The sequence below is a fragment of the Maylandia zebra genome, linkage group LG5 (assembly GCF_041146795.1).
Source record: "Maylandia zebra isolate NMK-2024a linkage group LG5, Mzebra_GT3a, whole genome shotgun sequence".
NCBI classification, from domain to species: Eukaryota; Metazoa; Chordata; class Actinopteri; order Cichliformes; family Cichlidae; genus Maylandia; species Maylandia zebra.
In genome coordinates this window covers 36,784,502-36,810,218 of record NC_135171.1, presented here as the reverse complement: position 1 = coordinate 36,810,218, position 25,717 = coordinate 36,784,502, and the positions used below count along the sequence as shown (strand labels likewise).

General features: G+C 39.1%; 1 protein-coding gene across 2 annotated transcripts in view; it reads left to right on the top strand.

The window, feature by feature from the left end:
- cdh22 (cadherin 22) overlaps window positions 1-25,717 on the top strand; it is a 194,670-nt gene that overhangs the window by 99,511 nt on the left and 69,442 nt on the right. For both annotated transcript variants that reach the window (XM_076884303.1, XM_004547639.4), the window contains 2 exons: window positions 34-1,172; window positions 24,146-24,440. In XM_076884303.1, the coding sequence (XP_076740418.1) occupies window positions 939-1,172; window positions 24,146-24,440 (529 nt within the window). In that variant the 5' untranslated portion in view covers window positions 34-938. The remainder of the gene's footprint in view (window positions 1-33; window positions 1,173-24,145; window positions 24,441-25,717) is intronic.

The following is a 25,717-nucleotide window of genomic DNA, read 5'->3' as shown; positions in this document are numbered from 1 at the left end:
GGCCATGACAACAGTGTCTTTTCTGTTTTACAGGTTCCCTCTTTTCCTGCCTTCAATCCATGATGGAGCTGTCATAATGGCTGAAAAAACACTGTAGGACCTTTTGAAGAATGAACTTTCCAAACCAATGGATTGTTTTGAAGGGCAAAGCTGTCAGAGACCAAACATTATCACCAACAGTAAAATCCTTTGGCCTTTCGTCAGTTCAAGGTTTCTGCTTCAGAAGGTAAAGCCAGCTGTGACTTTTCTAGGAGCTGAACTACTGAAGAGTTTTCTCTTCAGCAAAGTTTAATCAAGTCATTTTTTGGCAGCTTAGTATCAAACCACCTGAAACACACACCAGCTACTGGAGGTGACATGGCTAGAAGTGGAAATGGAAGCACTGCGAGCAGTAATCGATACGAAGTCAAAAATGGATGGAAGCTATCACTCTCAGTCTTCATAGGCATGCTTTTCAATGTCATTCTATGCTTGGCCCCCCTAATTCCTTCAATGATCAGTGAGCCTGTCTAGCAAAGCCTGTTTTTCTTGCTTTCAAAAACCTTGAATAACATTTTCCAAAGTCAATTTGTCCAGCTACTTTCGGTCACATAAACAACATATTAAGAAAAACAAACAATAAAAAAGACCCTATAAGTTGGAGTAAACACTACGAAGAATCAGAATTACTGACAATGTCACAGTGCAAACAGTTACTCTGCAGGTGGTACAACTCCTATATGCTCTCTGACCTGCCCTGTGTTTGGCAGATAACTTCAGATTGATTTCTGATCCCATGGATTAACTTTCAAGCTCTTTCACAAAGACCTTTAAGCGTGTCCTTTTGGAGTTTTATTTCAGATAAAACTACAACAGAAAACCTTCTCTTGTTTGCATGAATCTTTTAAATTACATGTAGACACAGGAAGGATTGTTTTTCTTTTTTTTTTTAAATCAAAATGGCTCCTTCATGGACATCAGGAGTTTGGACACTACTGGCAGCACTAACTCTACTTAGCTGCAATATTTTTACCTGGTGTGAAGCCTCAAGGACTAGTGGCACAACAACTTCAGGAGAAAGAGACCAAGAGCAAGGACCCTCATCACTTGAACGTGTAAAGAGAGGATGGGTGTGGAACCAGTTCTTTGTCGTGGAGGAGTATACAGGAACAGAGCCTCTATATGTAGGAAAGGTAAGACATTATGACTCATTACATAAATATATGAAAAACCTTGTGAACAGGTGTCAATTCCTTGAACTGTTGGTAGTGAAAAGAAAAAGAAAAGAATGTCTCAGCATGCAGTTAAGATATGGGTAAAACATTTCAGGTAAAATAAAGTATAATACTCTGGATAATGTTCAGGAAAGCTTTAGTGATGTACTGTGGAGGGAGATTAATATGTTGGCAAGCTATGTTGAGGTTAAAGTCAGAGTTTCATAAAGGTAGCTCTCATTTTACCTAGCTAAATCACCATGGTAACATATGCTATATGCAACCTATTCAAGCGAGCACAAAATTGTCATGGTTTCTTTTTAATTTAAAATAAGCTGTAATTCTAATATAGATTATCTGCTTAAGGAAGATGCATTACATATGCAACCATACCTAACTGAATGAAAGTTACAGCTGTAAAGTTACAGCAGTAAGAAACTTTGTAAAGGGCCTAAACTACTGTCTCGCTGGAATTGCAGCTAATAGAACTCAGAAACATTAAAAAACAGATAAGTTCTATTTCTAAGAACAAATAAAATGTATTATGTATTGAACTTTTCCCAAACTAAACTGATCTTCTTATCTCCTTTATTAGGCTGTGAGAGAATGTCAGACCTGAACACACTGATTAACATTTAAATAATTTAAATATTTAAACTATAGAGATGAACATGCAGCAGCTGATATGTTAGGAAAAAATTAAAGATCTTCTGCAAGAATATTCTCTTATCTTTGGATCACCAGTGCTGCATTTTACTGTTATCTTTTTTATACTCTTTAGTGAACTTTATCACCAATTCTTATGATAATGTTACGAGTGTCTGGAGTTGGTGACAAACTTTTAGTGCTGAAGAAGAGTCAAATGAGGCATCAAATCCCCCCTTTTGTGAGTGTGCATAGAAAGTGATGCCGAAAGTCTGACTTAACAAAGAAAGTCGATAACCTCTGACACCTGTTTCTCTAAGTAAGGTTTCAAGATTTTATCAAGACAAAAAAAAAATACTTGCCAACTTCCTTTGCAGTATACACTTTTTGAGGGACAAATTCCCAATTTGTTGTTAAAATACTCCAGATGCCTTATGTTATCAGGATGAAAGCATTATTTCTAAGAACCTCTCTCAATCACATAAGACTTTTTAATGAGCAATTCAGATCAGTTCCTTTAACCAAATGCTTTTGTTGTCCTTGTGAAACAGGGTAAATAAAGTGGCCAAACATAGATATACAGCAAAACAAACAGGCTTTCAAGGGCAGACATGCACTTATATATGAATTTGCTGTTTGAGGAGCTTAACACATAGTTACTCACCTACGTTATTTTACATGATAATTTATGTGACACCAGCATATCTCCTTTAAAATACTATACTCTACTAAAGCCGTTAAAAGGTATACATATTTTATAGAATAATACATGTTCAATCTAGAGTATACTGTAGACTATTTTGCTGTAATATTTGTGAAAACAAAATAATCAAATGTAACCCCTTCAGCTCACACAGCCATCAGAAAGGCAGTAGCTGGAATCACTGTCAGATCCTTACTCAGTTACTTTAAGTAGACCATGATTGTTGAGTGTTACCATAAGAATTCAAGAGAAGCATTCTCATTGGGCTCGGAAATCAGCTGACAGTTCCTGCAAGCATCCCTATCCTGCCCGAACCTTTACACACAATTGTACATACAGAAAAAAGTACACACAAATGACATTTGTAGATTTAAACTAAATATACTGTTTAGGCATCTATGTGTTTGCATTAACTGTCAACTCCTGATAAAAATCTGCATATTTATTCAATTTACATAAAAGAGAAAATGATTTTAGTTCAGGATAAAAGTGTGATTTGGTCAAAGTCAAAGCTCAACTACATTAAAAGCATTTTTGAACGGTCTAATTATGCACCTCTTCTAATCAGTAACCACAAATGCTTCCCTCTGCTCTTTGGCATTTGCTTTGTAAGACAAAGATGCAAAGTGGCCAGAATTGTTGCCAAAATGCATCACTTGAAGCCACTGAATTACTAAACCGACACTAGCACTAAAACCTTGCTTCCAATCAACAGCCATTTCATTGTAGTTGCATTTACTTGTCTTCTTTTTAACCTGCATAAAATTACCGAGTTCTTGAGATCAAGACCCTGACATTTTGAATGAGGAGCAAGAAATTAAATCCAAGTGGTTTGCTGCTAAGAACTACCTCTGAACAAACTCTAAACAATAATTTCAGCTTTTCTGTAATGCAAACACTGTGGCTATTCAAAACAAAAGTGCTGGACAGACGCGTATGGATTTTCCAATATAATGTAGGAAATATTTTCTTTAATGTTGACTTAAGGTAGGCATATACCTCCCACATGACTCATGCTACTGAAAGGAAGGCACCATTTTTAAAGAACATGAATACTTTGAGCTGTCAGGAGCTTTTTGGCTCCAGTGCAATGTAAGAGTCACTGTGGCTTCCAGACTTCTTTCAGTTCTTGAGCCAGTCTCTCTGAAAACCATAGCCCACTGGCATAAAATTGAGTACTTCGATCTCATGCTCCACATAAAAAGCTTTCAGAGATTAGTCTTCAAAGCCAATTTTGCTCAGAAGGTCTCGAACTACAATATTTTTCTTTTCCTCACAGTGTACCAAGTGAATGGAAAAAAAGTCATAGATTACTCAATTACACTTACTTAGTTATAAGTCAAAACAATTACAAATGATTTAGTTGATACTGAATTACTAATTTGTATCACTTTTTTAAAGCTGACTAAAGTCCTTATTAAACTAAAAAAAAAAAAAAAACAAAAGCAAAAAAAAGCAAGGAACTATCTTACCCACCTGTCTTCAAGACATCTAAATCTGATGTTTTTGTCTTATTTTCTGTTCACTAAAAAGTTCCTGCTCCGGGGCTAGTACTGTCTGATCACCTTGGGAAAATGCACAAAGACACTCACTTGTCAAACACTAGCCTGTCTGCTACAGTTTGCCTACAACATGTACAAATTCTCACGTTATGCAAAAAAGTATATTAAAAAGTCTTTTTATATTTAATTGTAATGAGCAACTATACCAAAAATAACTAACAATAAATGCTTTGCAAGTACAGTGTAGTTAAAGACAACTTTAAAGACAGTTTAATATTGTTTTTTAATACTCCTTAATACATTGTTAGCCAATTTGTTAAATCATAAATGAAGCCATAAAAATTCTGTGTTTTTTTCTGTCTTTGGTGTTTGTTAACAAAGCCTCTGTACTTAGTGATGACAGCCTCAGCAATGCCCTTCCTTTTGATGTTGAGGACAATGTCTTCACACCAGAAATGTGATCAGTGAATGTCATTTTGTAATGTAATCATAGTTAATGGGTATATGTCAAATGAAATCAGTTTGTTATCATGTCAGTAGCAAGTGTGCATTTATTAATATTTTCACTTTTTTTTTCCATTTCGTCTCATTCACATCCCATTCATCAGCTGTTGCTCATATGATCCTCAGTGACTTGATGAGAGTGGACACCGCGTATGATTCGATTGCTTTACGTAGGACGTGATATGAAAAGACAGAACATTAAAGCAGACAGAATGAGACACGGTGATGAGTCACATGCATCAATCATGAAATCCCCTTGTTTCTAATCAGTTAGACATGGCAATTGACCAGCTAATATTGCATCTGCATATATTGATCTCTCTTTTCTTACAAATGAATGGAGATGTTCTTTGTACCAGAGCCTGGTCTTACAGAATAATTATCCTTTGATCAGTATTTTTCTGCAATTGTGAATGTGATGAATTCCTGCTGGCAAAACCAATGCAATCCAAACAATGCAACAGGCAGCACTGTCTGTCTGCTGGTAGAGCAAGAGACAGAATAAAGCTGAGTGACATATGAGAAAAGGAAGGAAGCGAGAGGAAGGCTTCAAAGGGAGACTGGAAAACAAGAGCCTTCATACACTGACTGGTGATTCATTAAAAGGACAGGGTGCCAGGGAAGACAGTGAGCTGATATAAAGGAGCTTAAGGGAAGAGCTTGAGGGAATGATGCAGCAGGAGGGAGAAAAGAGATGATTTTATTAATAAAATTATCAAGTTATTGCATTTCATGTCACAAGGGCAGCGGCCAGTGCTATTTATGACGTGCGTAAGTGTGGATGTGATTGTCTGGGTGTTAATACATGCTCAAACACAAAGTACCCTGGCTGGATTTTTGGTATTGAAACTATAATTTAAGCTATGTATAATTGTGCATCTTGCTTTGCCCCGACACAGCACAGTTGACAAATTTGCTTTTTTTTCCACACTGTGGTTACTGCCAGTGAAGTCACTTTTCTAGTAAGATGGTCACTTACATGCAGTTGATCTGGAAGATTTTATCTGTGTATTTAGATAAATACCAGTTGTGTACTTTAATGATCTAAAACGCATGCATTTTCCTAGCTCTTTTTCAAAGCTCTGTGCGGTGATAAAAGGAAGGGAACTTGGGGAAAGAGAATTGCTGTAGAGCACAGGTAATCCTAAATGGCTGTTGTTAAAGGAAGTTGACAGGGGAAATGATACATTCTTCATCTACTCTGGGTTTTTCTTGGTAGTTTTTTTCTCTTCTATATTGACAAATGCTGTCAGAAGTAAATCCATTGTGAGGGTGAATGTGTACGAGGTGGACAATTTCTGCAGCGTGTGCACACATTCTATGCTCACTATAGTAACGTGTACAGTTTCAGTGTTGTCTTTATGTCTTTTCAATTTTCTCTGAACTTTGGGTCTATATCTGAGATGAGTTTTTGCATACTGTCTCAGCAAAAGTGATAAAGTGGTTGTTACAGTCCATGTCACACTTCAAGGTGCTTCTTATCCCGTTTTAATTCTTAACCCCAATTAAACAAATTGGCTTTTTTAAAATAAATATTTTTCTCATACATCATTTGTCTTTCTGAAAATTATTAATTTGATTTATGGTGTATCAAATTCTGTGTCTGATTTTGGTTGCAGCAGGTTTGTTGGACATAAAGTAAAATCCATTTAAATGGTAAAAATCAAAAGAGGCTTTTGCTTTTTTTTGATTTATCTGTTTTCTGATATTTTGTAATAATCAGAAATGTGTTTGAATAAAACACTGAGTTTTTTAAGTGAGTTTGTTTAAGCTTTAAGTGTTATCAAAACATTCTTGAACGATAACAAAAAATCATTTTAATTCATTTATTTGTTTATTTTATTTAATTAGATGATTTTCTTTTACTACTGAACAATCCCCTCACTAGTGTCTGCTTTACCACTGCCTTAGCTTGCATTTAGAGAGATTACAACTCAATGGTCTTTGAAATCCATCTATAAGATAAGAAAGTCATTGGAGAGACAGCTGATTATATTTCTTCTCTTTTGCTGTAACCTTTCTCTTGGACACATGCATATATACATACCAGGTTTATGTCACTTATCTGGTTTATTTATTTATTTTTAAATAAGGTCCTAAATTGTCTGTGTAGGTTCTCAGTCATCCAGGTCACGGTAATCTAAGGCACTTGAAAAGAAAAATGTCTGGACTTCCTTAAGTTTCTAGAAGATGTTTCACCTCTCATCCAAGAAGCTTCTTCACTTCTAAGAGCAATTGGTGGAGAGTCCCAGGTATTTAAGCCCTATGGGAGTTGCCCCTTAAAAGGACCGTTGACGCACTATTGACCATGTGCCACATCACATGAGCTAAGGTGTGAAAAAGGGTGTGGGTCATTATCAGGAGAGGTTTCGGGTAAAACCTTGCCACACTCTAGCATGTGACTATTGAGATCAAATCATGCAAGATGTAAGTTGGCGTTAAGGCGCCTGGGAAGGGATCTCAAAACTAGATTATAGGTGGTAGACAGTTGGTGTTGTTAGCCACCCCTTCTGTTCATAGATGGTCATTCACAATGGACAAAGATGGCTTCTTTCACATCTCTTTCAAACCATCTGTCTTCTCCATCCAAAACGTGAACATTGATCGAAAGGTCCTAAATTATATTAACACATTATGACAATGTTTTCTCTTTGATGTCTAGATATTCATTCTCTGTTTCTGTCTAAGCTTCTGCAGGTTTGCCTCCGTAACTGTAATTCAGAACATCACTTTTACATTTTAACTTCTTTCTGCGACTTTTTTCTTCCTTTTTCCTAGTCCACTGTGCTACTATTTTCTATCCATTCTCATCGCAGGTTCTGTCCTTGGTATGTATCCTTCCTTCCCCATAGCTATCCCCACCTAGACTGTCTCTGATACCTTGTCACCTTCTTAACACTTTGAAGCTTTTAAGATCAGAAGCTTTACAAGCTGTAGTGAAATGTGGTATGCCTAGTCCAGATTACACAGACTTAAATATAAGACAATTTGCTTCGTCTTTGAAATCTTCAATAAACTAAAGCTTCAGTGCAGCTCACATTTTTCTATCTTCACTGTAATGAAAATGCTACTCCATGTCTATTCTATTCTATTCTATTCTATTTTGCTACTGAATACATTCGTTTAGTGTTAGCTTGTGCTTAAAATATGGTTTGGAGACAGTGACACTGACAAAAAGACAGAAGACCAAGTTGTAGTTGGAAGAGCTGATGATTTTCATTGGGAGTGACCAGGAGAGACAAGATTAGGAACGTATATATCAGAGGAAATGGTAAATTGACTGATTCTTATATAGCGCTTTTCTACTCTCCTCGAGCACTCAAGGCACATTTTAATATGCCACATTCACCCACTCATACAAACACTTTTTTCTATGCTGAAGTGCTTTCTATCGAACATTCACATACATTTATACTTCGATGGATGCATCAGAGAGATTAGGGTTAGTATCTTCCCCAAGGATATTTGGCATGCAGACTGGTACAGCCAGACCTTTAACCTTCCTATTCTTAGATGATGTGCTCTACCTCCTGAGCTACAGCCAGGAACAGCTATAGGTTGACCATTTTGGAGATGAAATTAGAGAAACAAGGCTGAGATGGTTTGGAGGTACGGGGGAGGGATAGTAGACAAAGGATCTTGAGTACACAGCTGTCACTCAGAAAGAAAAGAAGAAGACCACACAGAAGATTTATGGATGTAGTGAAGGAGGACATGCAAAAGGTTGGCTTGACAAATGAAGATGTTAGGGATAGGAGATTGAAGCAGATGATCTGCTGTGACTCTTAAAGGGGCCGACCAAAAGAAGAAGAAATAAAAGGGGTCGCCACAGCGTGTAGTTTTTTTTTTTTACACATTATTTTTATTGACAGTCCTGTATATTTTTTACAAAACATTCAGACCCCCAACAAGCACAGAGCAGGCTAGCACAGGCTAGCAAACAAAAAAAAGACATATCCCTTTGTGGTACAATCAGATTAAATAGGTGAATTACAGCAATGAAACATGGTACCAGAAATTATAATATTTTTCCATTTAAGTAAAGGTCCCATTTTTTCCAGTATTTCTCAAATTTATCGGCAGCCAGTCTTAGTGAAAAAGTCAGTCTCTCCATTGTGTAAATTTCCTTGATAATGCCTATCCAGTCCAAGAATGACGGTGGATCAGCGTTTAGCCATTTGCAAGTTATGGCTTTCTTTGCACCAGCCAATAATATCAATAAAAGATATTTGTCTGAATTCCTCAGTCCTTGTGGCAAATCACATAGATAAAACACAGTGAAATCAGGGGCCAAGTTCAAGCCCATCATGGTATTGACTTCTTTGATCACTACTAGCCAATAGGGGACAATCTTAGCACATTCCCAAAAAATATGAAAATGTCCTGCAGATACACCTCCACAGTTCCTCCAACACTGAGTCTTGTCGGGGTATTTACTTTGTTTACTCTTAGCATTAGGCGTGACAAAAAAACGCACAGCCTTACATATATTGAACCAGTTGTCGTCATGTATTATTATTTCAGCCTCTTTTTCCCATCTAGCTTTGATATACGTTGTGTCATTATTCCTACATGTGTGTAAACATTTGTATAATCTGGATATCTGTTTCTTTGGTGCATTCCCCTTACAAGAGTCAAGGAAGATTTTAACCAAGCCCGTGTCCTCCTCTTCTAGGAATTTTATGTTTCAAGGTTCAAGGTTCTTTATTTGTCACATGCATAGTTATACAAGTATAAGACACAGTGAAATGTAGCCTGACACGCTCCTCGACATGTGCAAAAATGGGGGGGGGGGTAGAGGAAGAACATATATATATATATATATATATATATATACATATATATATATATATATATATATATATATATATATATATATATATATAAAAACACCCAGCACGCCCCTGCGGTTTATCCTTCAAGCTCGGGTCCTCTACCAGAGGCCTGGGAGCTTGAGGGTCCTGCGCAGTATCTTAGCTGTTCCCAGGACTGCGCTCTTCTGGACAGAGATCTCCGATGTTGTTCCCGGGATCTGCTGGAGCCACTCGCCTAGCTTGGGAGTCACCGCACCTAGTGCTCCGATTACCACGGGGACCACCGTTACCTTCACCCTCCACATCCTCTCGAGCTCTTCTCTGAGCCCTTGGTATTTCTCCAGCTTCTCGTGTTCCTTCTTCCTGATATTGCTGTCATTCGGAACCGCTACATCGATCACTACGGCCGTCTTCTTCTGTTTGTCTACCACCACTATGTCCGGTTGGTTAGCCACCACCATTTTGTCCGTCTGTATCTGGAAGTCCCACAGGATCTTAGCTCGGTCATTCTCCACCACCCTTGGGGGCATCTCCCATTTTGACCTCGGGACTTCCAGGTTATACTCGGCACAGATGTTCCTGTACACTATGCCGGCCACTTGGTTATGGCGTTCCATGTATGCCTTGCCTGCTAGCATCTTGCACCCTGCTGTTATGTGCTGGATTGTCTCTGGGGCATCTTTACACAGCCTGCACCTGGGGTCTTGCCTGGTGTGATAGACCCCAGCCTCTATGGATCTTGTGCTCAGAGCTTGTTCTTGTGCTGCCATGATTAGTGCCTCTGTGCTGTCTTTCAGTCCAGCTTTGTCCAGCCACTGGTAGGATTTCTGGATATCAGCCACCTCCTCTATCTGCCGGTGGTACATACCGTGCAGGGGCCTGTCCTTCCATGATGGTTCCTCGTCTCCCTCCTCTTTCTTGGGTTTCTGCTGCCTGAGGTATTCACTGAGCACTCGGTCAGTTGGGGCCATCTTCCCAATGTATTCTTGGATGTTCGTTGTCTCATCCTGGACTGTGGTGCTGACACTCACCAGTCCCCGGCCCCCTTCCTTCCGCTTAGCATACAGCCTCAGGGTGCTGGACTTGGGGTGAAACCCTCCATGCATGGTAAGGAGCTTTCTTGTCTTTATGTCAGTGGCTTCTATCTCCTCCTTTGGCCAGCCTATTACCCCAGCAGGGTACCTGATCACGGGCAGGGCATAGGTGTTGATGGCCCGGATCTTGTTCTTACCATTCAGCTGACTGATTCAGCTGTATATATGTATATATATAATGTGTATATATATATATATAATGTATATATATGTATATATATATATATATATATATATATATATATATATATATATAATATGTGTATATATATATATATATATATATATATATATATATGTATATATATATATATGTATATATATATTTGGGGTGCAACGATACACAAAATTCACGGTTCGGTTCGGTTCGATACTTTGGTGTCACGGTTCGATATTTTTTCGATACAAAAAAATGTTCATGCCTTTTTAATTTGTCATTTAATTTGTCATTTATTAAAAAATTTTAAATTTAACCCTAACCCTTGTGCGTGTTTTTTATTTTGACAGCGAATGCGCACCTGCGGACCACTTATGTGCAGCCCTGGTTATTTAGCTCGTCATATTGCAGCCACAGAAATTCTTTTGTCCATGAAACCATAAAGCTGCACTTTCTTTTTGCCTTATAGTCTGATTTGTCATAACTTCTCCGTTTTGTGGTAAGCTCTTCTTTGGCTGTCACTTCTTCACACTGACCTGTCTTATTTGGCTCAGCAGAACTAAAATATATATCTGTCTGTGAAGGTCATCGTAGTCAAATATATATCCTGCTGCTTTTACACACGCACTCACATAAGCTCAGCGATTCTCTGCGCGATCAACCTCTCACATGTTTAAGCTGCGGGAGATTTCACATGTCATGTTTGCATAGTAAGCTACCAATTAATAAGACGATGTCAGAGGAATTGGTGCACAAATTATCATCACTCACAGATCAGTGCTGTCATTGCAAAGTGAAAGCAAAAAAACAAGCGCAAATTCAAACGCGATTCCAATATGTCACATATTGACAGTGGCTCACCGATGCCAATGACATAATTACCCAGCTACATTTCTGAAAGAATGCAAAAGCATTGACATATATTTCTCCTTCCTACAATAGCCCGACGGGCAGCTGTGGAGCAGGGAAATTATTTTACTGCTATTGTTAAATAATCATCATTATTACCATTGCATTAATAATATAATCTGCAGTATGATCATTGCTTTAACAATGTAACAGATAGCTTTAAGATGGCCTTAAGATGTTTATGATGATGTTAATTTTGTATTTCAGATGCAGTTATAACTATTGTGTACACAATGCATATCTGTGCTTATTTGAGTTGATGTTCAGGTTCTTTAAAGGTCTTAAGCTTCACTGACGTGACTGTTCAGGTGATACATGCTGAGGGAAAACTAGAACATAGAAGGAATTGCAATACATGCTTACAAAACACTTATATCAGGTCATTTCATATTAAGGTTTTAGTAGAGGTTCTTGGTTAAAACATTTATTTAGTAGAAGACATACACATAGTCTCAGTGAGCCTCTGGTCTAGTGAAAGGTCAGAAGTGCAACAGGTGAAGAGGTGACACAGAGAGCATGTGAGGTCGTGACACACACACATGAGTTAGATTTATTTAGAGGAGAGAGAGATTAGTCATGTCTGGATTGGAACTGCGAAATTGTCTCGGTAAAAGAGGAACCGTCCTTGTCGTCTCGGCAAGAAAGAGGAACAAGACAAGAACTGAAAGGTAGACAGGAAGTGCCAGCCATGAAGATAGAAGACGATGTTCTTTTTAAACTGTGTTAAAAGTCGTTGTGGTTTTGATTTGACGTATGTGTATATATCCTGTCTGTGACGCATGAAGGGGCGTCAGTAAATCAAGCCCTGACGGTATAAAATCTGTGTATGCTTTGAGGAAGTCGAAGATCAATTGCTGTCTGCGTACAGAGTTGTCTTCCCACACGTGTGTAGTCATTAAAATCATTGTTTGACCAAGAGCTTCTGGACCATGGGTGGTTTGTACTCTCCTTCCTCAATTTTGAACCTTAACACAGCATATTAAACATATAAGGAGAATCATGTGCTAACAGCTGTCTAAATGACTCGGCTAAAGTTAGTAGCATGCTTGCTTGTTTTTTTTCTGCTTCCACTTGTCTTTGCACTAGGATGATGTCGGCGTAAATGTGCAGTCATATTCGTTGTGTTCCCACTAGTGCTTTCAGGTTAATCTCGTTGAAATGACCTTAACGCCACAACACGGCAAATCTCCGTTAACGAGCTACCGCCGATCGCCCCGTGCATGGGGCTAGACGGCCAAAACGTTAACGAGCTAACTGCGCTAACACACTAGTTCCCACCCATGTAATTGAGCATTGCATGGCACATCCAACATACTGTTTTACTTTAGTGCATGACTCGCTTACCTTCAGGGTCATACGTCACATGAAAACCAAAATAATTCCAAACGCCAGATCTGAATGAGGGTGCGGAAGGTCCATGTTGCAAGGAGAGCTTAACTTCTGTCTCGCTAGCTTGCCCTGCGCTCTTCCTTCTGACGATGCTGTCTGTGTTGAGCGCTCAGTGAATCTGCGTTCGACTACTCCGCCTAGGCTGCACTGTCGAGCCTAGGCGGAGTAGTTGAACGCAGATTCACTGAGCGCTCAACACAGACAGCATCGTCAGAAGGAAAGTTGATAAAATAAATAAAAAATTTTGTATTGTTCGATACATATGCGTACCGAACCGAAAGCACTGTATCGAACGGTTCAATATCGATACGAATATCGTTGCACCCCTAATATATATATATATATATATATATATATATATATATATATATATATATATATATATATATAATCGTAATGGTGCCTCAGCTTGAGGTATCTAAAGAAATCCTGTCTTTCCAAGTAAGAACTTCTCTGGAGTTGCTGGTAGTCTTTTAGTACATTTTTATCTGTAATCTTCCAGTAGCCTGTTATACCCTTATGTGACCACTGTATAAATCTCTTATCCATGTTTGCAGGTGCAAAATGCGAATCATAAGCAGGCCATCGTAACGTCCGGGCACTTTTTTTAGTTTTCTCATATTTGAGTATCCTATGCCATATTTCTATGGGCACTTTCTTTAGTGCCGGGAGCAGGTCTGCATCTATATGTCTTTTAATGAGTGGTTGATCTCCAAGCAGTGATTGAAGTGGGGTCTCACAGTAGGATTGATATATCTCCTTCCATTTAGCCTTACACATTAGATCACACCACCCAATCATCACTTGTAACTGTGCAGCCCTATAATAGTCCTCAAGACACGGCAGAGCGAGTCCACCTTTGTCCATTTGCAGTTGTAACGTCTGAAATTTTATTCTTGGTTTTTGTTTGGCCCAAATAAAATTAGAGATCATCCTATTCCAATCGTTAAATTGCTTGGAGGGTAGGTGTATAGGCAGCGCCTTGAACAAATAGAGAAGCTTTGGCAAAAGATTCATTTTTATTATATCTATCCGATTATGCATATTCATTGGCAATAAATACCAGCGCTGTAGGTCTGCCTTAATTTCTGATGTCAGTGGGACATAATTGCATTCGTAGAGGTCGGATAGATCCGTGGGTATATGGATTCCTAGATATTTTATAGAGGTGTTACTCCAGTTAAACTTGGCTATCTTTTGAATGTCTTGTGATGGGCGGTAATTATATAAGAGAATCTGAGTTTTCTGTAAATTTAATTTATATCCGGAATATATGCCAAATTTTTTCAATAATGAAAAAAGATTAGGCAGACTGATTTCCGGGTTAGTTAGCGTTATGAGAACATCGTCAGCATACAGACCATCTTTATACATTATATTGTTAATTAGTACACCTCTAATGTCTTTAGATTCCCTGATAGCTTGCGCCAGGGGCTCAATGAATAGCGCAAAGATAGTGGCACTGAGATGGCATCCATGACGGCAGCCTCTTTCTAGTTGTAGTGTATCTGTTAAATCACCATTAATTTTAATCCTGGCAGTGGGTGAGTTATATAGAGACTGTAAGCATCTGATGATTTGGCTGTTAAAACCGAATCTCTCTAAGGCCAAATAAAGATAATTCCAGCACACAGAGTCAAACGCCTTTTCAGCATCAAGACTAACAGCTACTGATTCGATATTTTTCATTTTATTTATTAGATGGAGAGCCCGCCTCACATTATCATGAGTTTGCCTATTTCGAACAAAACCTGTTTGATCTGTATCCATTAATTCTGAAGTTATAAATTCCAACTGTTTAGCTAATATTGTTGCAAATATCCTACAGTCGATATTCAAGACTGATACGGGTCTATAGGAACCACATTCCGTTCTATTTTTACCCGGTTTGGGAATTGCTGAAATAACTGCTCGTTTCCAGGATGGTGGTATCTCACCCCCTGTAAGCACATGGTTAAAGCAATCCCTCAGCAGAGGGGTTACTAGATCTCTGAAATGTTTATATCACTCTGCCGGGTAGCCATCCTCACCGGCCATCTTATTACCTTTCAATTTTGAAATGGCCTTGTTAATCTCCTCCGCAGTTATTGTTTGTGTTAATCTTTTATTTTGTTCTGTTCCTATCGACGGTAAATCAAGTGAAGAAAGAAATACATTAACAGAGGGCACATCTATCCTGTGTGGTTCTGCGTACAGTCGGGTATAATAGGTCAGAAAAGATTCTTTTATGCTTTTCATGTCATGACATATCTTATCATTTGCTGGGTTTTTAATTTTCTGAATAAATCTGTCAGCCTGCTGTTTCCGTATCCTCCAAGCAAGGAGTCTCTTAGATTTGGGACCATTTTCATAATAATTCTGCTTAATGAATTTAGCCCTTTTTTCTATTTGGTCATCATATAACCTATTTAATATCTGTTGTATTTCTTTAATTTGTGATAACGTGTCATCATTGTTACTTTTCATATGTTCTGATTCTAGGTGTTTCAGTAGTAAGGTCTTTTAGATACTTCTGTTTTTCCTTTTTTTGTATGAGGACCACAAAATTAGCTTCCCTCTAAGAACTGCCTTTGCTGCATCCCATAAAATACTAGGAGAAACATCACCATTGTTATTGTAGTCCATGTATTCCTTAAATTCTTATTTTACAAACTTTTCAAATTCTACATCATTTAGTAGACTAGTATTAAGCCTCCATAAAGTCTCTTTGCGATCTGAATCCAAATGGAGTGTCAGGTACACCCCTGCATGGTCCGAAATATCTCTCACCCTTATATCACAATTTATAATTCTATGCTTATCAAAGTGTGACATAAAAAAATAGTCCAGTCTTGAATACATATGGTGGGAATGTAAAAAAAAAGTATATTTCTTTTCCAGTGAGTGTGCATCCCTCCACACGTCAACCAACCCCAATTCCTTAAGCATTCTTTTAACATATACTGCTTCTGGTTGTAACAATTTAGTTTTGCTGGACGTGTCCAGAAACGGATTCAAGTGAATATTCCAATCTCCACCGCATATTAATATGCCTGATGTTTCTGTTGCAATTAATTCCGAAAGGGTCCTGATTACATGTTTATCAGTCCCTGGTGGTCTGTACACGTTAAACAATGTAACTTCCTTGTGATCTATGTACCCTTTAACCAGTATATAACGCCCCTCCTTATCTCTGATTTGTGAGGAAAGTTGGAAATGTACTTTGTCACACAATAAGATGGCCACTCCTCTAGAATGTTTTTTTATATGCAAGGAATAATACACATTTTTAAACCCCATTTTACACAATTTTTTGTGCTCGATGGCAAAAAGATGTGTTTCTTGCCAGTAAATTATATCTTGTTTTTCTCGCTTCATTTTAGCAAGAGCTTTGTTTCTTTTAATGGGGTTATGTAAACCATTAACATTAACTGTAATTACCTTATATTGTTGTCTGATCTCCATCAGCAAAAGGAAAATACACAATACCTGTAAATCTGTGCTCTGTGCTCTGAAAAGAAAAGGGGGTCTACAGAACAAAGGAACAACGTACCTGAACAAATAACATATATGACTTCCAATTATGAAGTGTACGTCCAACTTCAAAACAAAGAGGAGAGTCCCTAAAGTCCCAGAGAGCCCCTTGTAGTGCTGCTTGGTGAGCTCCGCTCATCATAGCAGCGCTCTTGGAGAAAGCTGTTAGCATCCCAAACTGCGGTCAAACCTATCACTCTTATTTTACACAGGAAAACTGCAGTCTTAAGTGCGGAAAATTTTTTTTTAGGTTTTACTATCCATGCACTTGAATCTCTGGAGCTTTTCCTGGATGTATTTCAGGGCGATTGTGGCTCAAGAGTTAGGTGTTTGTCTTGTAATTGGAAGGTTGCTGTTTCGAGCCCCGGCTCGGACAGTCTCGGTCATTGTGTCCTTGGGCAAGACACTTCACCTACCGCCTACTGGTGATGGCCAGAGGGGCCGATGGCGCAATATGGCAGCCTCGCCTCTGTCAGTCTGCCCCAGGGCAGCTGTGGCTACAACTGTAGCTTGCCTCCACTAGTGTATGAATGTGAGAGTGAATGAATAGTGGAATTGTAAAGCGCTTTGAGGGGTCCGAAAAGCGCTATATAAATGCAATCCATTATTATTATTATTATTATTTCATCCGTTCCTCCCGGGTCCGCCGCGGCGCTCCGCTTGCGCTTTCCCATCAACTTCCTCTTCTCCAGGTCGTCGGCTGCGTCTTGCGCGTTGTTGTAAATCACGGGCCCGTTTTCATAAAACACACGCAGTCTCGACGGATACAGTGTTTGGAAGCGGAGCCCCTTCTCTTTTAAAATCCTCCTGATCGTGTTGTATGCTTTGCGTTTCGCTAAAATGTCACTAGGATAGTCTTGGTCGAAATACACACGTCTGCCCTTCAGCAGTATTTCTTTTTTGGTCCACGCAGACCGGAGAACCAAGTCCTTGGTGTTGTATTCCAAAAAATGAATCACGACGGACCTGGGGTTGGAGCCCGGAGGTGGCTTGGGGCCGAGTGAGCGGTGGCACCGCTGTATGCCCAGATTGATGTCGGGGAGGGACAGTTCATTCTTTATAAAATTTTCCATGAATTCGAGCATGTTGTCCCCTTCTTCACCCTCTGGTATCCCGTGAACACGTATGTTATTCCTGCGAGACCGGGCTTCCAGGTCGGACAGACGTGTCTGGAGGTCTTCTTGTAACTGGAGAGTATGGCCGAGCCCATCTTTAAGGTCGACTGTGACCTCCTCAACCTCGGTTACTCTCTGTTCGACCTCCTCGATCCTGCTTCTTACCTCTTTCATGTCCGTGACAATTTCGTTGAACCGTTGCCCCACTTCTTTCCTAAACTCCGACATTTCTGTTTTCACAAGTCCAGTTTTTTCCGCTATTTCACTTTTTAAATTATCCTGGACTTTTTTAAGCTCAGCAAGAATGCTAGCTTCAATTGCCTCCATAGCTCCGAGTAGCTGTAGCTTGCTAGCACCGTCAACTTCTTTCGGTGAAAAAACTCCTTCCTCCGCACTTTCTTGCCGAATTCCTCTTGTCTTTCTCTTGTTACCCCCTGGCATACTACTATGAATATTCTTAGTTGTGTTATAATATGTCCGTTTTCAAGGGGTAACCGCCCGGGAGCTGAAAGATTATGCTGCAACCAGCTTCCCCACCATCCGGAAGTCCCCAGTTTCACATGTTTGATCTGGTAGATTTGTACACCAGATGCCCCTCCAACCTCATAAAAACTTAAAATAGCTGACTAAATGTGAAGGAAACTTTCAGTCACTGCATGTGAGTCATATGTCATCCCCTTCAGTAGGTTAGCCTATAGTGACAGCTAGACACTTTGTTATGACCTAAAGGTGAGTCTGACAAGACATCAACAACCTCACTGTCCTCTTAGTCAACCCACAGGCCTGCACTGTAAATCCTAAAGCATGGCTGACTCTTGCTAGCATCAAGTTTAGCATAAAGCCAGAAACCAAATTAATACTGTTTAGCTGCAGTGATAGGATGATATATTTTTTAGTAAGTTTATAGAAAGGGTTCAGATAATTGGTATTGTAGTTTATATCCATACATTATATTTACTTTGGAAATTTGGTCATTGTGTAATGACCAATAATCCTTCTTTTACATTTTTTAAAGGAACCTAATATTTTGACATGAACAAAGTGTTATTAATAAAAAAAAAAACTCCAATCCCACTTTTGACGGCTGTAAATTTCCTGATTAATTGAATAATCAGACCGATCATGTCTTGAAGACCTCATATTGCCCCAATAGAGCACTTTGCTCTACACTGCAGGCTTACTTGTGGTTCCATTCTTCCAGTAGAATGGGAGAGTGTTTAGCTTAGAGGCGCCTCTCTTTTGTGGAACGAGCTCCCAGGTTGGATTCAGGAGAGAGTAACCTTTTCTACTTTTAAGATTAGCTTAATTCCTTTTTGAAAAACCATATTGTTATGGCTGTATCAGGTGATCCTGAGTCCCCACTTAGTTATGGGAGCTTCCGATGATGAGTGTCTTCTTTGCTCAAGTTTTTTCATTCACTCATGTTTATGCACCAATCATTAATTTAATCATTAGTTATTATTAATTTTTTGCTCTCTTCCACAGTATGACTTTTGTCCTGTCATCCTCCCCTCACCCCAACTGGTCATGGCAGATGGCTGTCCCTCCCTGAGCATGGTTTTGATGGAGGTTTCTTTCTGTTAAAATTTTGTTTTTTCTTCTCACTGTCTCCAAATGCTAGTTTATAGAGATGTCTGATTATTGCACGGTCTTTTCCTTACAATATAAAGTAGCTTGAGGCAACAGTTGTTGTGATTTGGTGCTATTTAAATAAAACTGAATTCAATTGAATTGAAATGTGGAAAAGAAGTGCACTGCCCATGGGGGTGGGGAATACAAACCCTACATTTTCCACAGCATAAAAGTCTTCTCTGTTGTGCTATGTCCTCAGTATGTCCAAAATGCTCATAGCTTCATCAGCTTTATATTAACTAATTGAAGGGAATTAGACTACCGGTGTGATTTCCATATGCTAGTATGGACTAGTGAAAATCTACAAGGAAGCTACACAGTTTGATAATTAGCTTTCTACAGTGAAGCAATGACATCAAAGAGTAGAGTTCCTTTAGTACTGATTTGAAATATATGTTGTTTTTCTTGGTGTGTATTAGTATTTTTTGATAATGTCTATACCAGTGACCTAGCCAATAAAAGAAATAGCACACCTTGTCCAAATGTGGAGAATCTATTTCCCCCCAAAAGTGTCAGGAATATCGTTTAAAGATTTTAGGAAAAAACATCTATAATGTCATGCTCAACAGGTGTACAGGATGTGCGTCTTTCCCATCTTCTTCTTTGAAATTTGTTGTGCACTTTTGCACCCCCGGTTATTTTTTGTGAGTGACATCCTGACTCTGACCTTTAGTTTGCAGAGAACAACTTAGCTAAGCGTAGTGCATGTGTGTGTGTCTGTGTGTGTGTTTTTCAAGCTGCCAACTTGAATCACTCCAGTGAGGATAGACTGACAGAAGGATGGGTATAGCCAGCCTGAGGGGAGAGAAATTGCATCATTCCTCCAGAATGATGATCCATGTATGTGTGTGTGTGTGTGTGTGTGTGTGTGTGTGTGTGTGTGTGTGTGTGTGTGTGTGTGTGTGTGTGCCCCCACATGAGTGTATGTTTGTTCGTGTCTATGTGTGCAAGAAAAACGGAAAAAAAAGCTCATAGGACTTCTTTATAACATCTTATAATCATCTAGGGTTCCCCCTCCTAGGACCTGGCATCCACATATGTGGACATCTCATTTTGGGTTATTTAGACCAAAATACTCAATTTTGCTCTACAAGGGCCTGATATCGACTTACGAGGACATTATACTGCCTATGATCTATCGAAATTTTAAACAAATGTCCTCATATGTGGCTCTTATTTTTCTTAGAAACAAAAATCAGGTATAAATAAAAATCCAGTAATTCTTTGTTTATACATTCATCTGGCCCCAATCAGCCCAAATATCAAAGAGAAATTAAAAATGCATGCCGTGGAAGAGTTCGGGTCTTAGGAGGTTAAGCAACCTTGGTGATGTAAATAAGTCTCTGCACCTAATTGATGTAGAAACATTATGCTTTTAAAAATCTTTTTGACATAGTAAACCTAAACCAAACCAAGCAATATTTTTACCTAAACTTAACCAGACAGAGAATTTAGACTGAAGTGAACACTGAGAGAATGTAAAGCCTAAGTTTGATTTTAAACTGGATTTTAATTCTAGACTCTGAGAGCGTGTCCACATGTAAAATAATGTACTCTGATATTAGCCACTTTTAGACATTTCAAAGTCCTGTTGTAAGAAACATTCTAAGCTAATGTACGTAACAATCCCAGGTACAGTGAGGGAAATAATTATTTGATCATCTGCGGAATTTGTAAGTTCCCTCACTTGCAAAGAAACGAAATTTATGATAGTTTAATTTTAGTATAAAAAGACAAAATATCAAACCATGCACCACACGGGTTAAAGTCAATAAATAAATAAATCGTGGTTTTTTTTGTTTGCTTGTTTTTCATTCCAACTTCTGCAATGCTATGGACCAGAGAGCTGTCAAAGGACATCAGGGACAAAACTGTCCCTGCATGTTTTGTCCCAGTCAGGGACAAAACATGCAGGGACTGTGTAGGCTTGTGTTATCGCCTACACAAACAGCTTTTTAGCAATCAGTAGACCACCATCGGTGACGGATTGAAATCTTGCAGCGCCCACAAGTTCCTCCCTGCTCAAGAAGGCACAGATAGAGGCTGGTCTTAAGTTTGCCAGTGAGCATCTAAATGATTCAGAATATATTTTGGAGAAAGTGTTGTGGTCAGATGAAGCCAAAATCAAGCTGTTTGTCATCAGTTTGACCTTGTGTATTTAAAGAAAGAAAAACGCTAAGTATGACCCACAGAAGATCATCACCACATTCAACCACCAAGGTGGAAACATTTCAAGATGAGCCTACCGGACAATTTCACTGCATTGAGGGGTTAGGGGATGGGGCAATGTAAAATCTTGGAGGAGAATCTCCTTCCCTAAGACAAAACAATGAAAGTTGGTCTTCTAGAATAGAATGACCCAAAGCATACTGCCAGGCAACGAAAGAGAGGTAAAAGAAGAAGTGCAACGAAGAAGTTTTAAGGTCATGGAGTGGCCTGGCCAGTCTCCAGAACTCAATCCTATACAAAATCTGTGGAGGGAGCTGAAGCTTTGAGTTCCCAAGTGACAGCCAAGAAAGGGGTTAAGAGTTAAGGGAGCTAAGAGAGATCCATTTAGTCAAGAGATGGAGAGTGTGATTTTGCCATGTTACCTTCTTACCATTTTTTCCCCTATTTGTCACATTTTATAAAGAGTAAACACTGTGGTTTCAGGAATTCTGACATAGGTCATTATAAAAATGCTTTCATGGTTTGTTTGTTTTTTTAGATTTAATTGCAGGACTTGTTGTGCCAACATTTGTGGAACTGAATGAACACAAGATGGCAACACTTCACACATGCATTTCTCTCCTGAGATTCTAATTTAGAAATTCAGGAGGAGGTTTAGTCTGGAGGAAACATATCAAGTGGTGGAAGCGTGTGCTCACTTTTATTGGATAACTTTCACAGTCTGGACCAATGAAACTTTTATTTTCCTTTTTTTTCTTTTTTATTATAACTGAAATATTGATACCGCCAAAGTATCCAGCAGTATATTTCCACTGACTGTCCATGTATTTGTCTTCAGGAAGATTCAGAATGGGGAGAATAGGCAAAAACAGACAGATAAAAAAGAAGGAGAAAATGGATGATGGAAGCAATATCAAGGCACAGGCTTGCATTATTCCTCGGTTTTACGACAAATACTTAATGAAAATCCCTGCAAGGGTGATAGAGGCCTGTATTTAATTAAGCCTTTATAAAAAATTAACCAGGGAGGCCAGGGCGATTTCCCCTCTCCTCTGGTCTGTTGAGTAGATTGAACCACAGTTACACTGCATAGACAGCTCTGAATTATAATTTTAGATAGAAGGTGAGTGAGAGGGAGAGGGAGCAGGAGCAAGCAGGTCTAATGCTCACTAAAGAGCCAAAGGGGAGTTTAGGATGGGGGACCAATGCATCTCCTATTGCTACCCCTGGAATGTCTTCTAATCACATTAGGGGAAACTATAGCTCTGATTTATAAGGGCTCTTTTAAGTTCACTTTTCAGCCACAGCACCTCCATGTCTCTACATTTAAGAGTCTTTGAATGACTTTGATCTCCTAATTTGGGCGTCACATCCTGTGAAGGGCACAATGTGCAGAAAAGGTGTAAATCATCACAGGAACTCTGGTGTCTTTTTTTTTCACCACACTGATGATGGCTAGTCTGCAGGGAGTAGTTAGAAGGACTTGAATTGGATTTACCACCCTAAGAGAAGAAAAGTCAATGGATGAATAAAATACACATATTTCTTATGGTCATGGTTGATGACCAAATATCATTTGGGGGTTGTCCATTTTTAACCCTTTTCTCAGCAGTTAAAACAAAATCATAAAAATAAGATACCTGGCAAATATGTGACAGAATAATCTCAACTTGGACAAGGATCACTTCAGATATTTTTTCTAAACTTTCAACAGTTTCTAATACTTTGAGGTGTCATCGAGTGTGGTGTGTCAGCCATGTGATAACAAGTGCTTAAACAGGACTGTAATCCCTGTCGTGGTTCAAGCACAGTTTTGCAGTTTGATTTGGTTGGCCCCGATCGTCAGACTGCTAGGACGGGGTGAGCAGATTTTGCCTGAGGTTCACAGATAGCTTTGTTGTCTGTATCAAAATGTTCAGTTAAAGTAGAAAGGTTTGAATTAGCCTGCGTTCAAATGCACTCCAACAAAACAGTACTTGATTGCAATCTGAATAAATTAATACAACACTCGTAAAGTAATAGCTAATAAAAGGAAAACAACAGCAGTAGCAAGTTCATTACATTAAAGTGGATTTCTTTTCAACTCAGAGTTTTTAATATATAAATAAATGTAATATTTACATATTAAAAAGTTAATCAGTTTTTGTGTTTTAAACAAATTATGACTTTTATAAGCATTCAGCTAACATTGAATGGTACCCAAATCATTCAGGTTTGGGTACTAACAATGACTATTAGTGCCCAAACCTTAATAGAACCTTAATAGAAAACTATACTTTTGATAATATAACTAGTTGTTATGGAGAAAACAAAATAAACATTGATTCAATGAATTATTGTCGATCGTGGCTCAAGAGTTGGGAGTTCGCCTTGTAATCGGAAGGTTGCCGGTTCGAGCCCCGGCTTGGACAGTCTTGGTCGGTGTGTCCTTGGGCAAGACACTTCACCCATTGCCTACTGGTGGTGGTTAGAGGGCCCGGTGGCGCCAGTGTCCGGCAGCCTCGCCTCTGTCAGTGCGCCCCAGGGTGGCTGTGGCTACACTGTAGCTTGCCATCACCTGTGTGTGAATGGGTGGATGACTGAATGTGTAAAGCGCTTTGGGGTCCTTAGGGACTAGTAAAGCGCTATACAAATACAGGCCATGTACCATTTACCATCATCAATATGCAACTTGATCATGACACTAACAAAACATTTTTTAGAAATTTTACGGTACGTACCACATTGCATAGTCGTAAAAGATGGAATGCATGTGTGTGTTTTATTGAAGTCATCATTCTCAAAACTGCTCTGTTTTTTTTTACAGATCCATACAGACTCTGATGATGGTGAGGGCAACATCAAATATACTATCTCTGGAGAAGGAGCTGGATCCATCTTCATCATTGATGAGCTTACAGGAGACATACATGCCACAGAGAGACTAGACCGAGAGGAAAAGGCTTTTTACACTCTTAGGGCTCAGGCCCGGGACCGGCTCTCTAATGATCCCCTTGAGCCAGAGTCAGAGTTTGTCATCAAGGTCCAGGACATCAATGACAGTGAACCCAAGTTCTTGGAAGGACCCTATATTGGCAGCGTGGCAGAGTTGTCACCCATAGGTAAGCTGGAAAATGTCTAGCGCAGTCAGACAAGAACCATTTGGATAACTGTTTGAGGCTCTGTACATAGCAAAGCCCAAGGGTGCCTGTAATGTATGGAATTGCAAGTTTTACTGCAGCTATTTTCATGATACATAAGTAGGGTGTGTGAGCTTTTTTTATGGGCTCAAGGGAAGGCGTAAAGTGCCAGAAAGAGCAATATGTTAAAATTCTCCTCCACAAGAGAGATGGATATATGAAAAAGCAGACATGTAAGATAGCTATGTTAAATGAAAATGGATTTGGAGTCACTGAATTTACTCTCGATAGTAGGAAGTAGAAAATGAAAGAAACAGTGCAGGCATATAAAGAAAGTAGAGGCAAACAAATTGCATTACTCCCAGATAAGCTGTGTTCTAACACTGTTTTGAGGCAAATGATAAAAGGAAGAACAAGAGGGAAAGAGCAACATAGGAACGGTGCTCCAGGAGTGCGGTTAATGGAGAGAGTACACTGTCAGTAAAAATGACACTACAATACTTTAAATCCTAACGTGTTTTTATTGTGACTGAGTATATTAGCAGCAATCCATGGCTGCTTCAAACTATTTGCAAAATGGAAAAGACAGGTGAATGAGGGTGTCAAGGGCTTCATTAGCGTGGTATTAATGTCAAAGACAGCTGATATTCAATAGACAAAATTTTGTTTAGCTGCTAAGCAATATCACCATATTTACTCCAAAGGGTTTGTGCGATACGGGTATATGCGTCCGTGTGTTTGTGTGTGTGTGATCATGCATATGCAGTAGAGGCAGGGGTGCTTCTTGTTTGAGTGACTCCAGGAGTGGTGCAAAATGGAATGGCTCTTTCCTGTTCAAGCCTGATTGGAATTAATTCCTGCTTCCTCAGCATGATCCAAAGCATGGGCATTTCTGCCTACATTGCTCTCTAAAACTGAATGGCGTGTGTATGCATGCGTGTGTGAGTCGGTGAGAGAAAGGAAAGTGAAAGTTAGCAAAAACAGGAGCATGATAAAGAGAAAAGGAATAAACACAATTTCAGAAAATGATGCAAAACCCTGGGGAGCACAGGGGAGCTGTCCTCAAGAAAGAGTGAGATGCAGCCTTAAAAGCCATGCTTGGTTAATAATAGTTTATGTAATCTTAATGATCATAACTCTTCTACCTCTGTCCCTTATTTGACCCTGCCACGTCTCACTTAGATTATATAAGAAATAAATAGACAGTTCATATTCTCATGGTGTGCTACCACTAATGACATAACATTCACCACTAAATC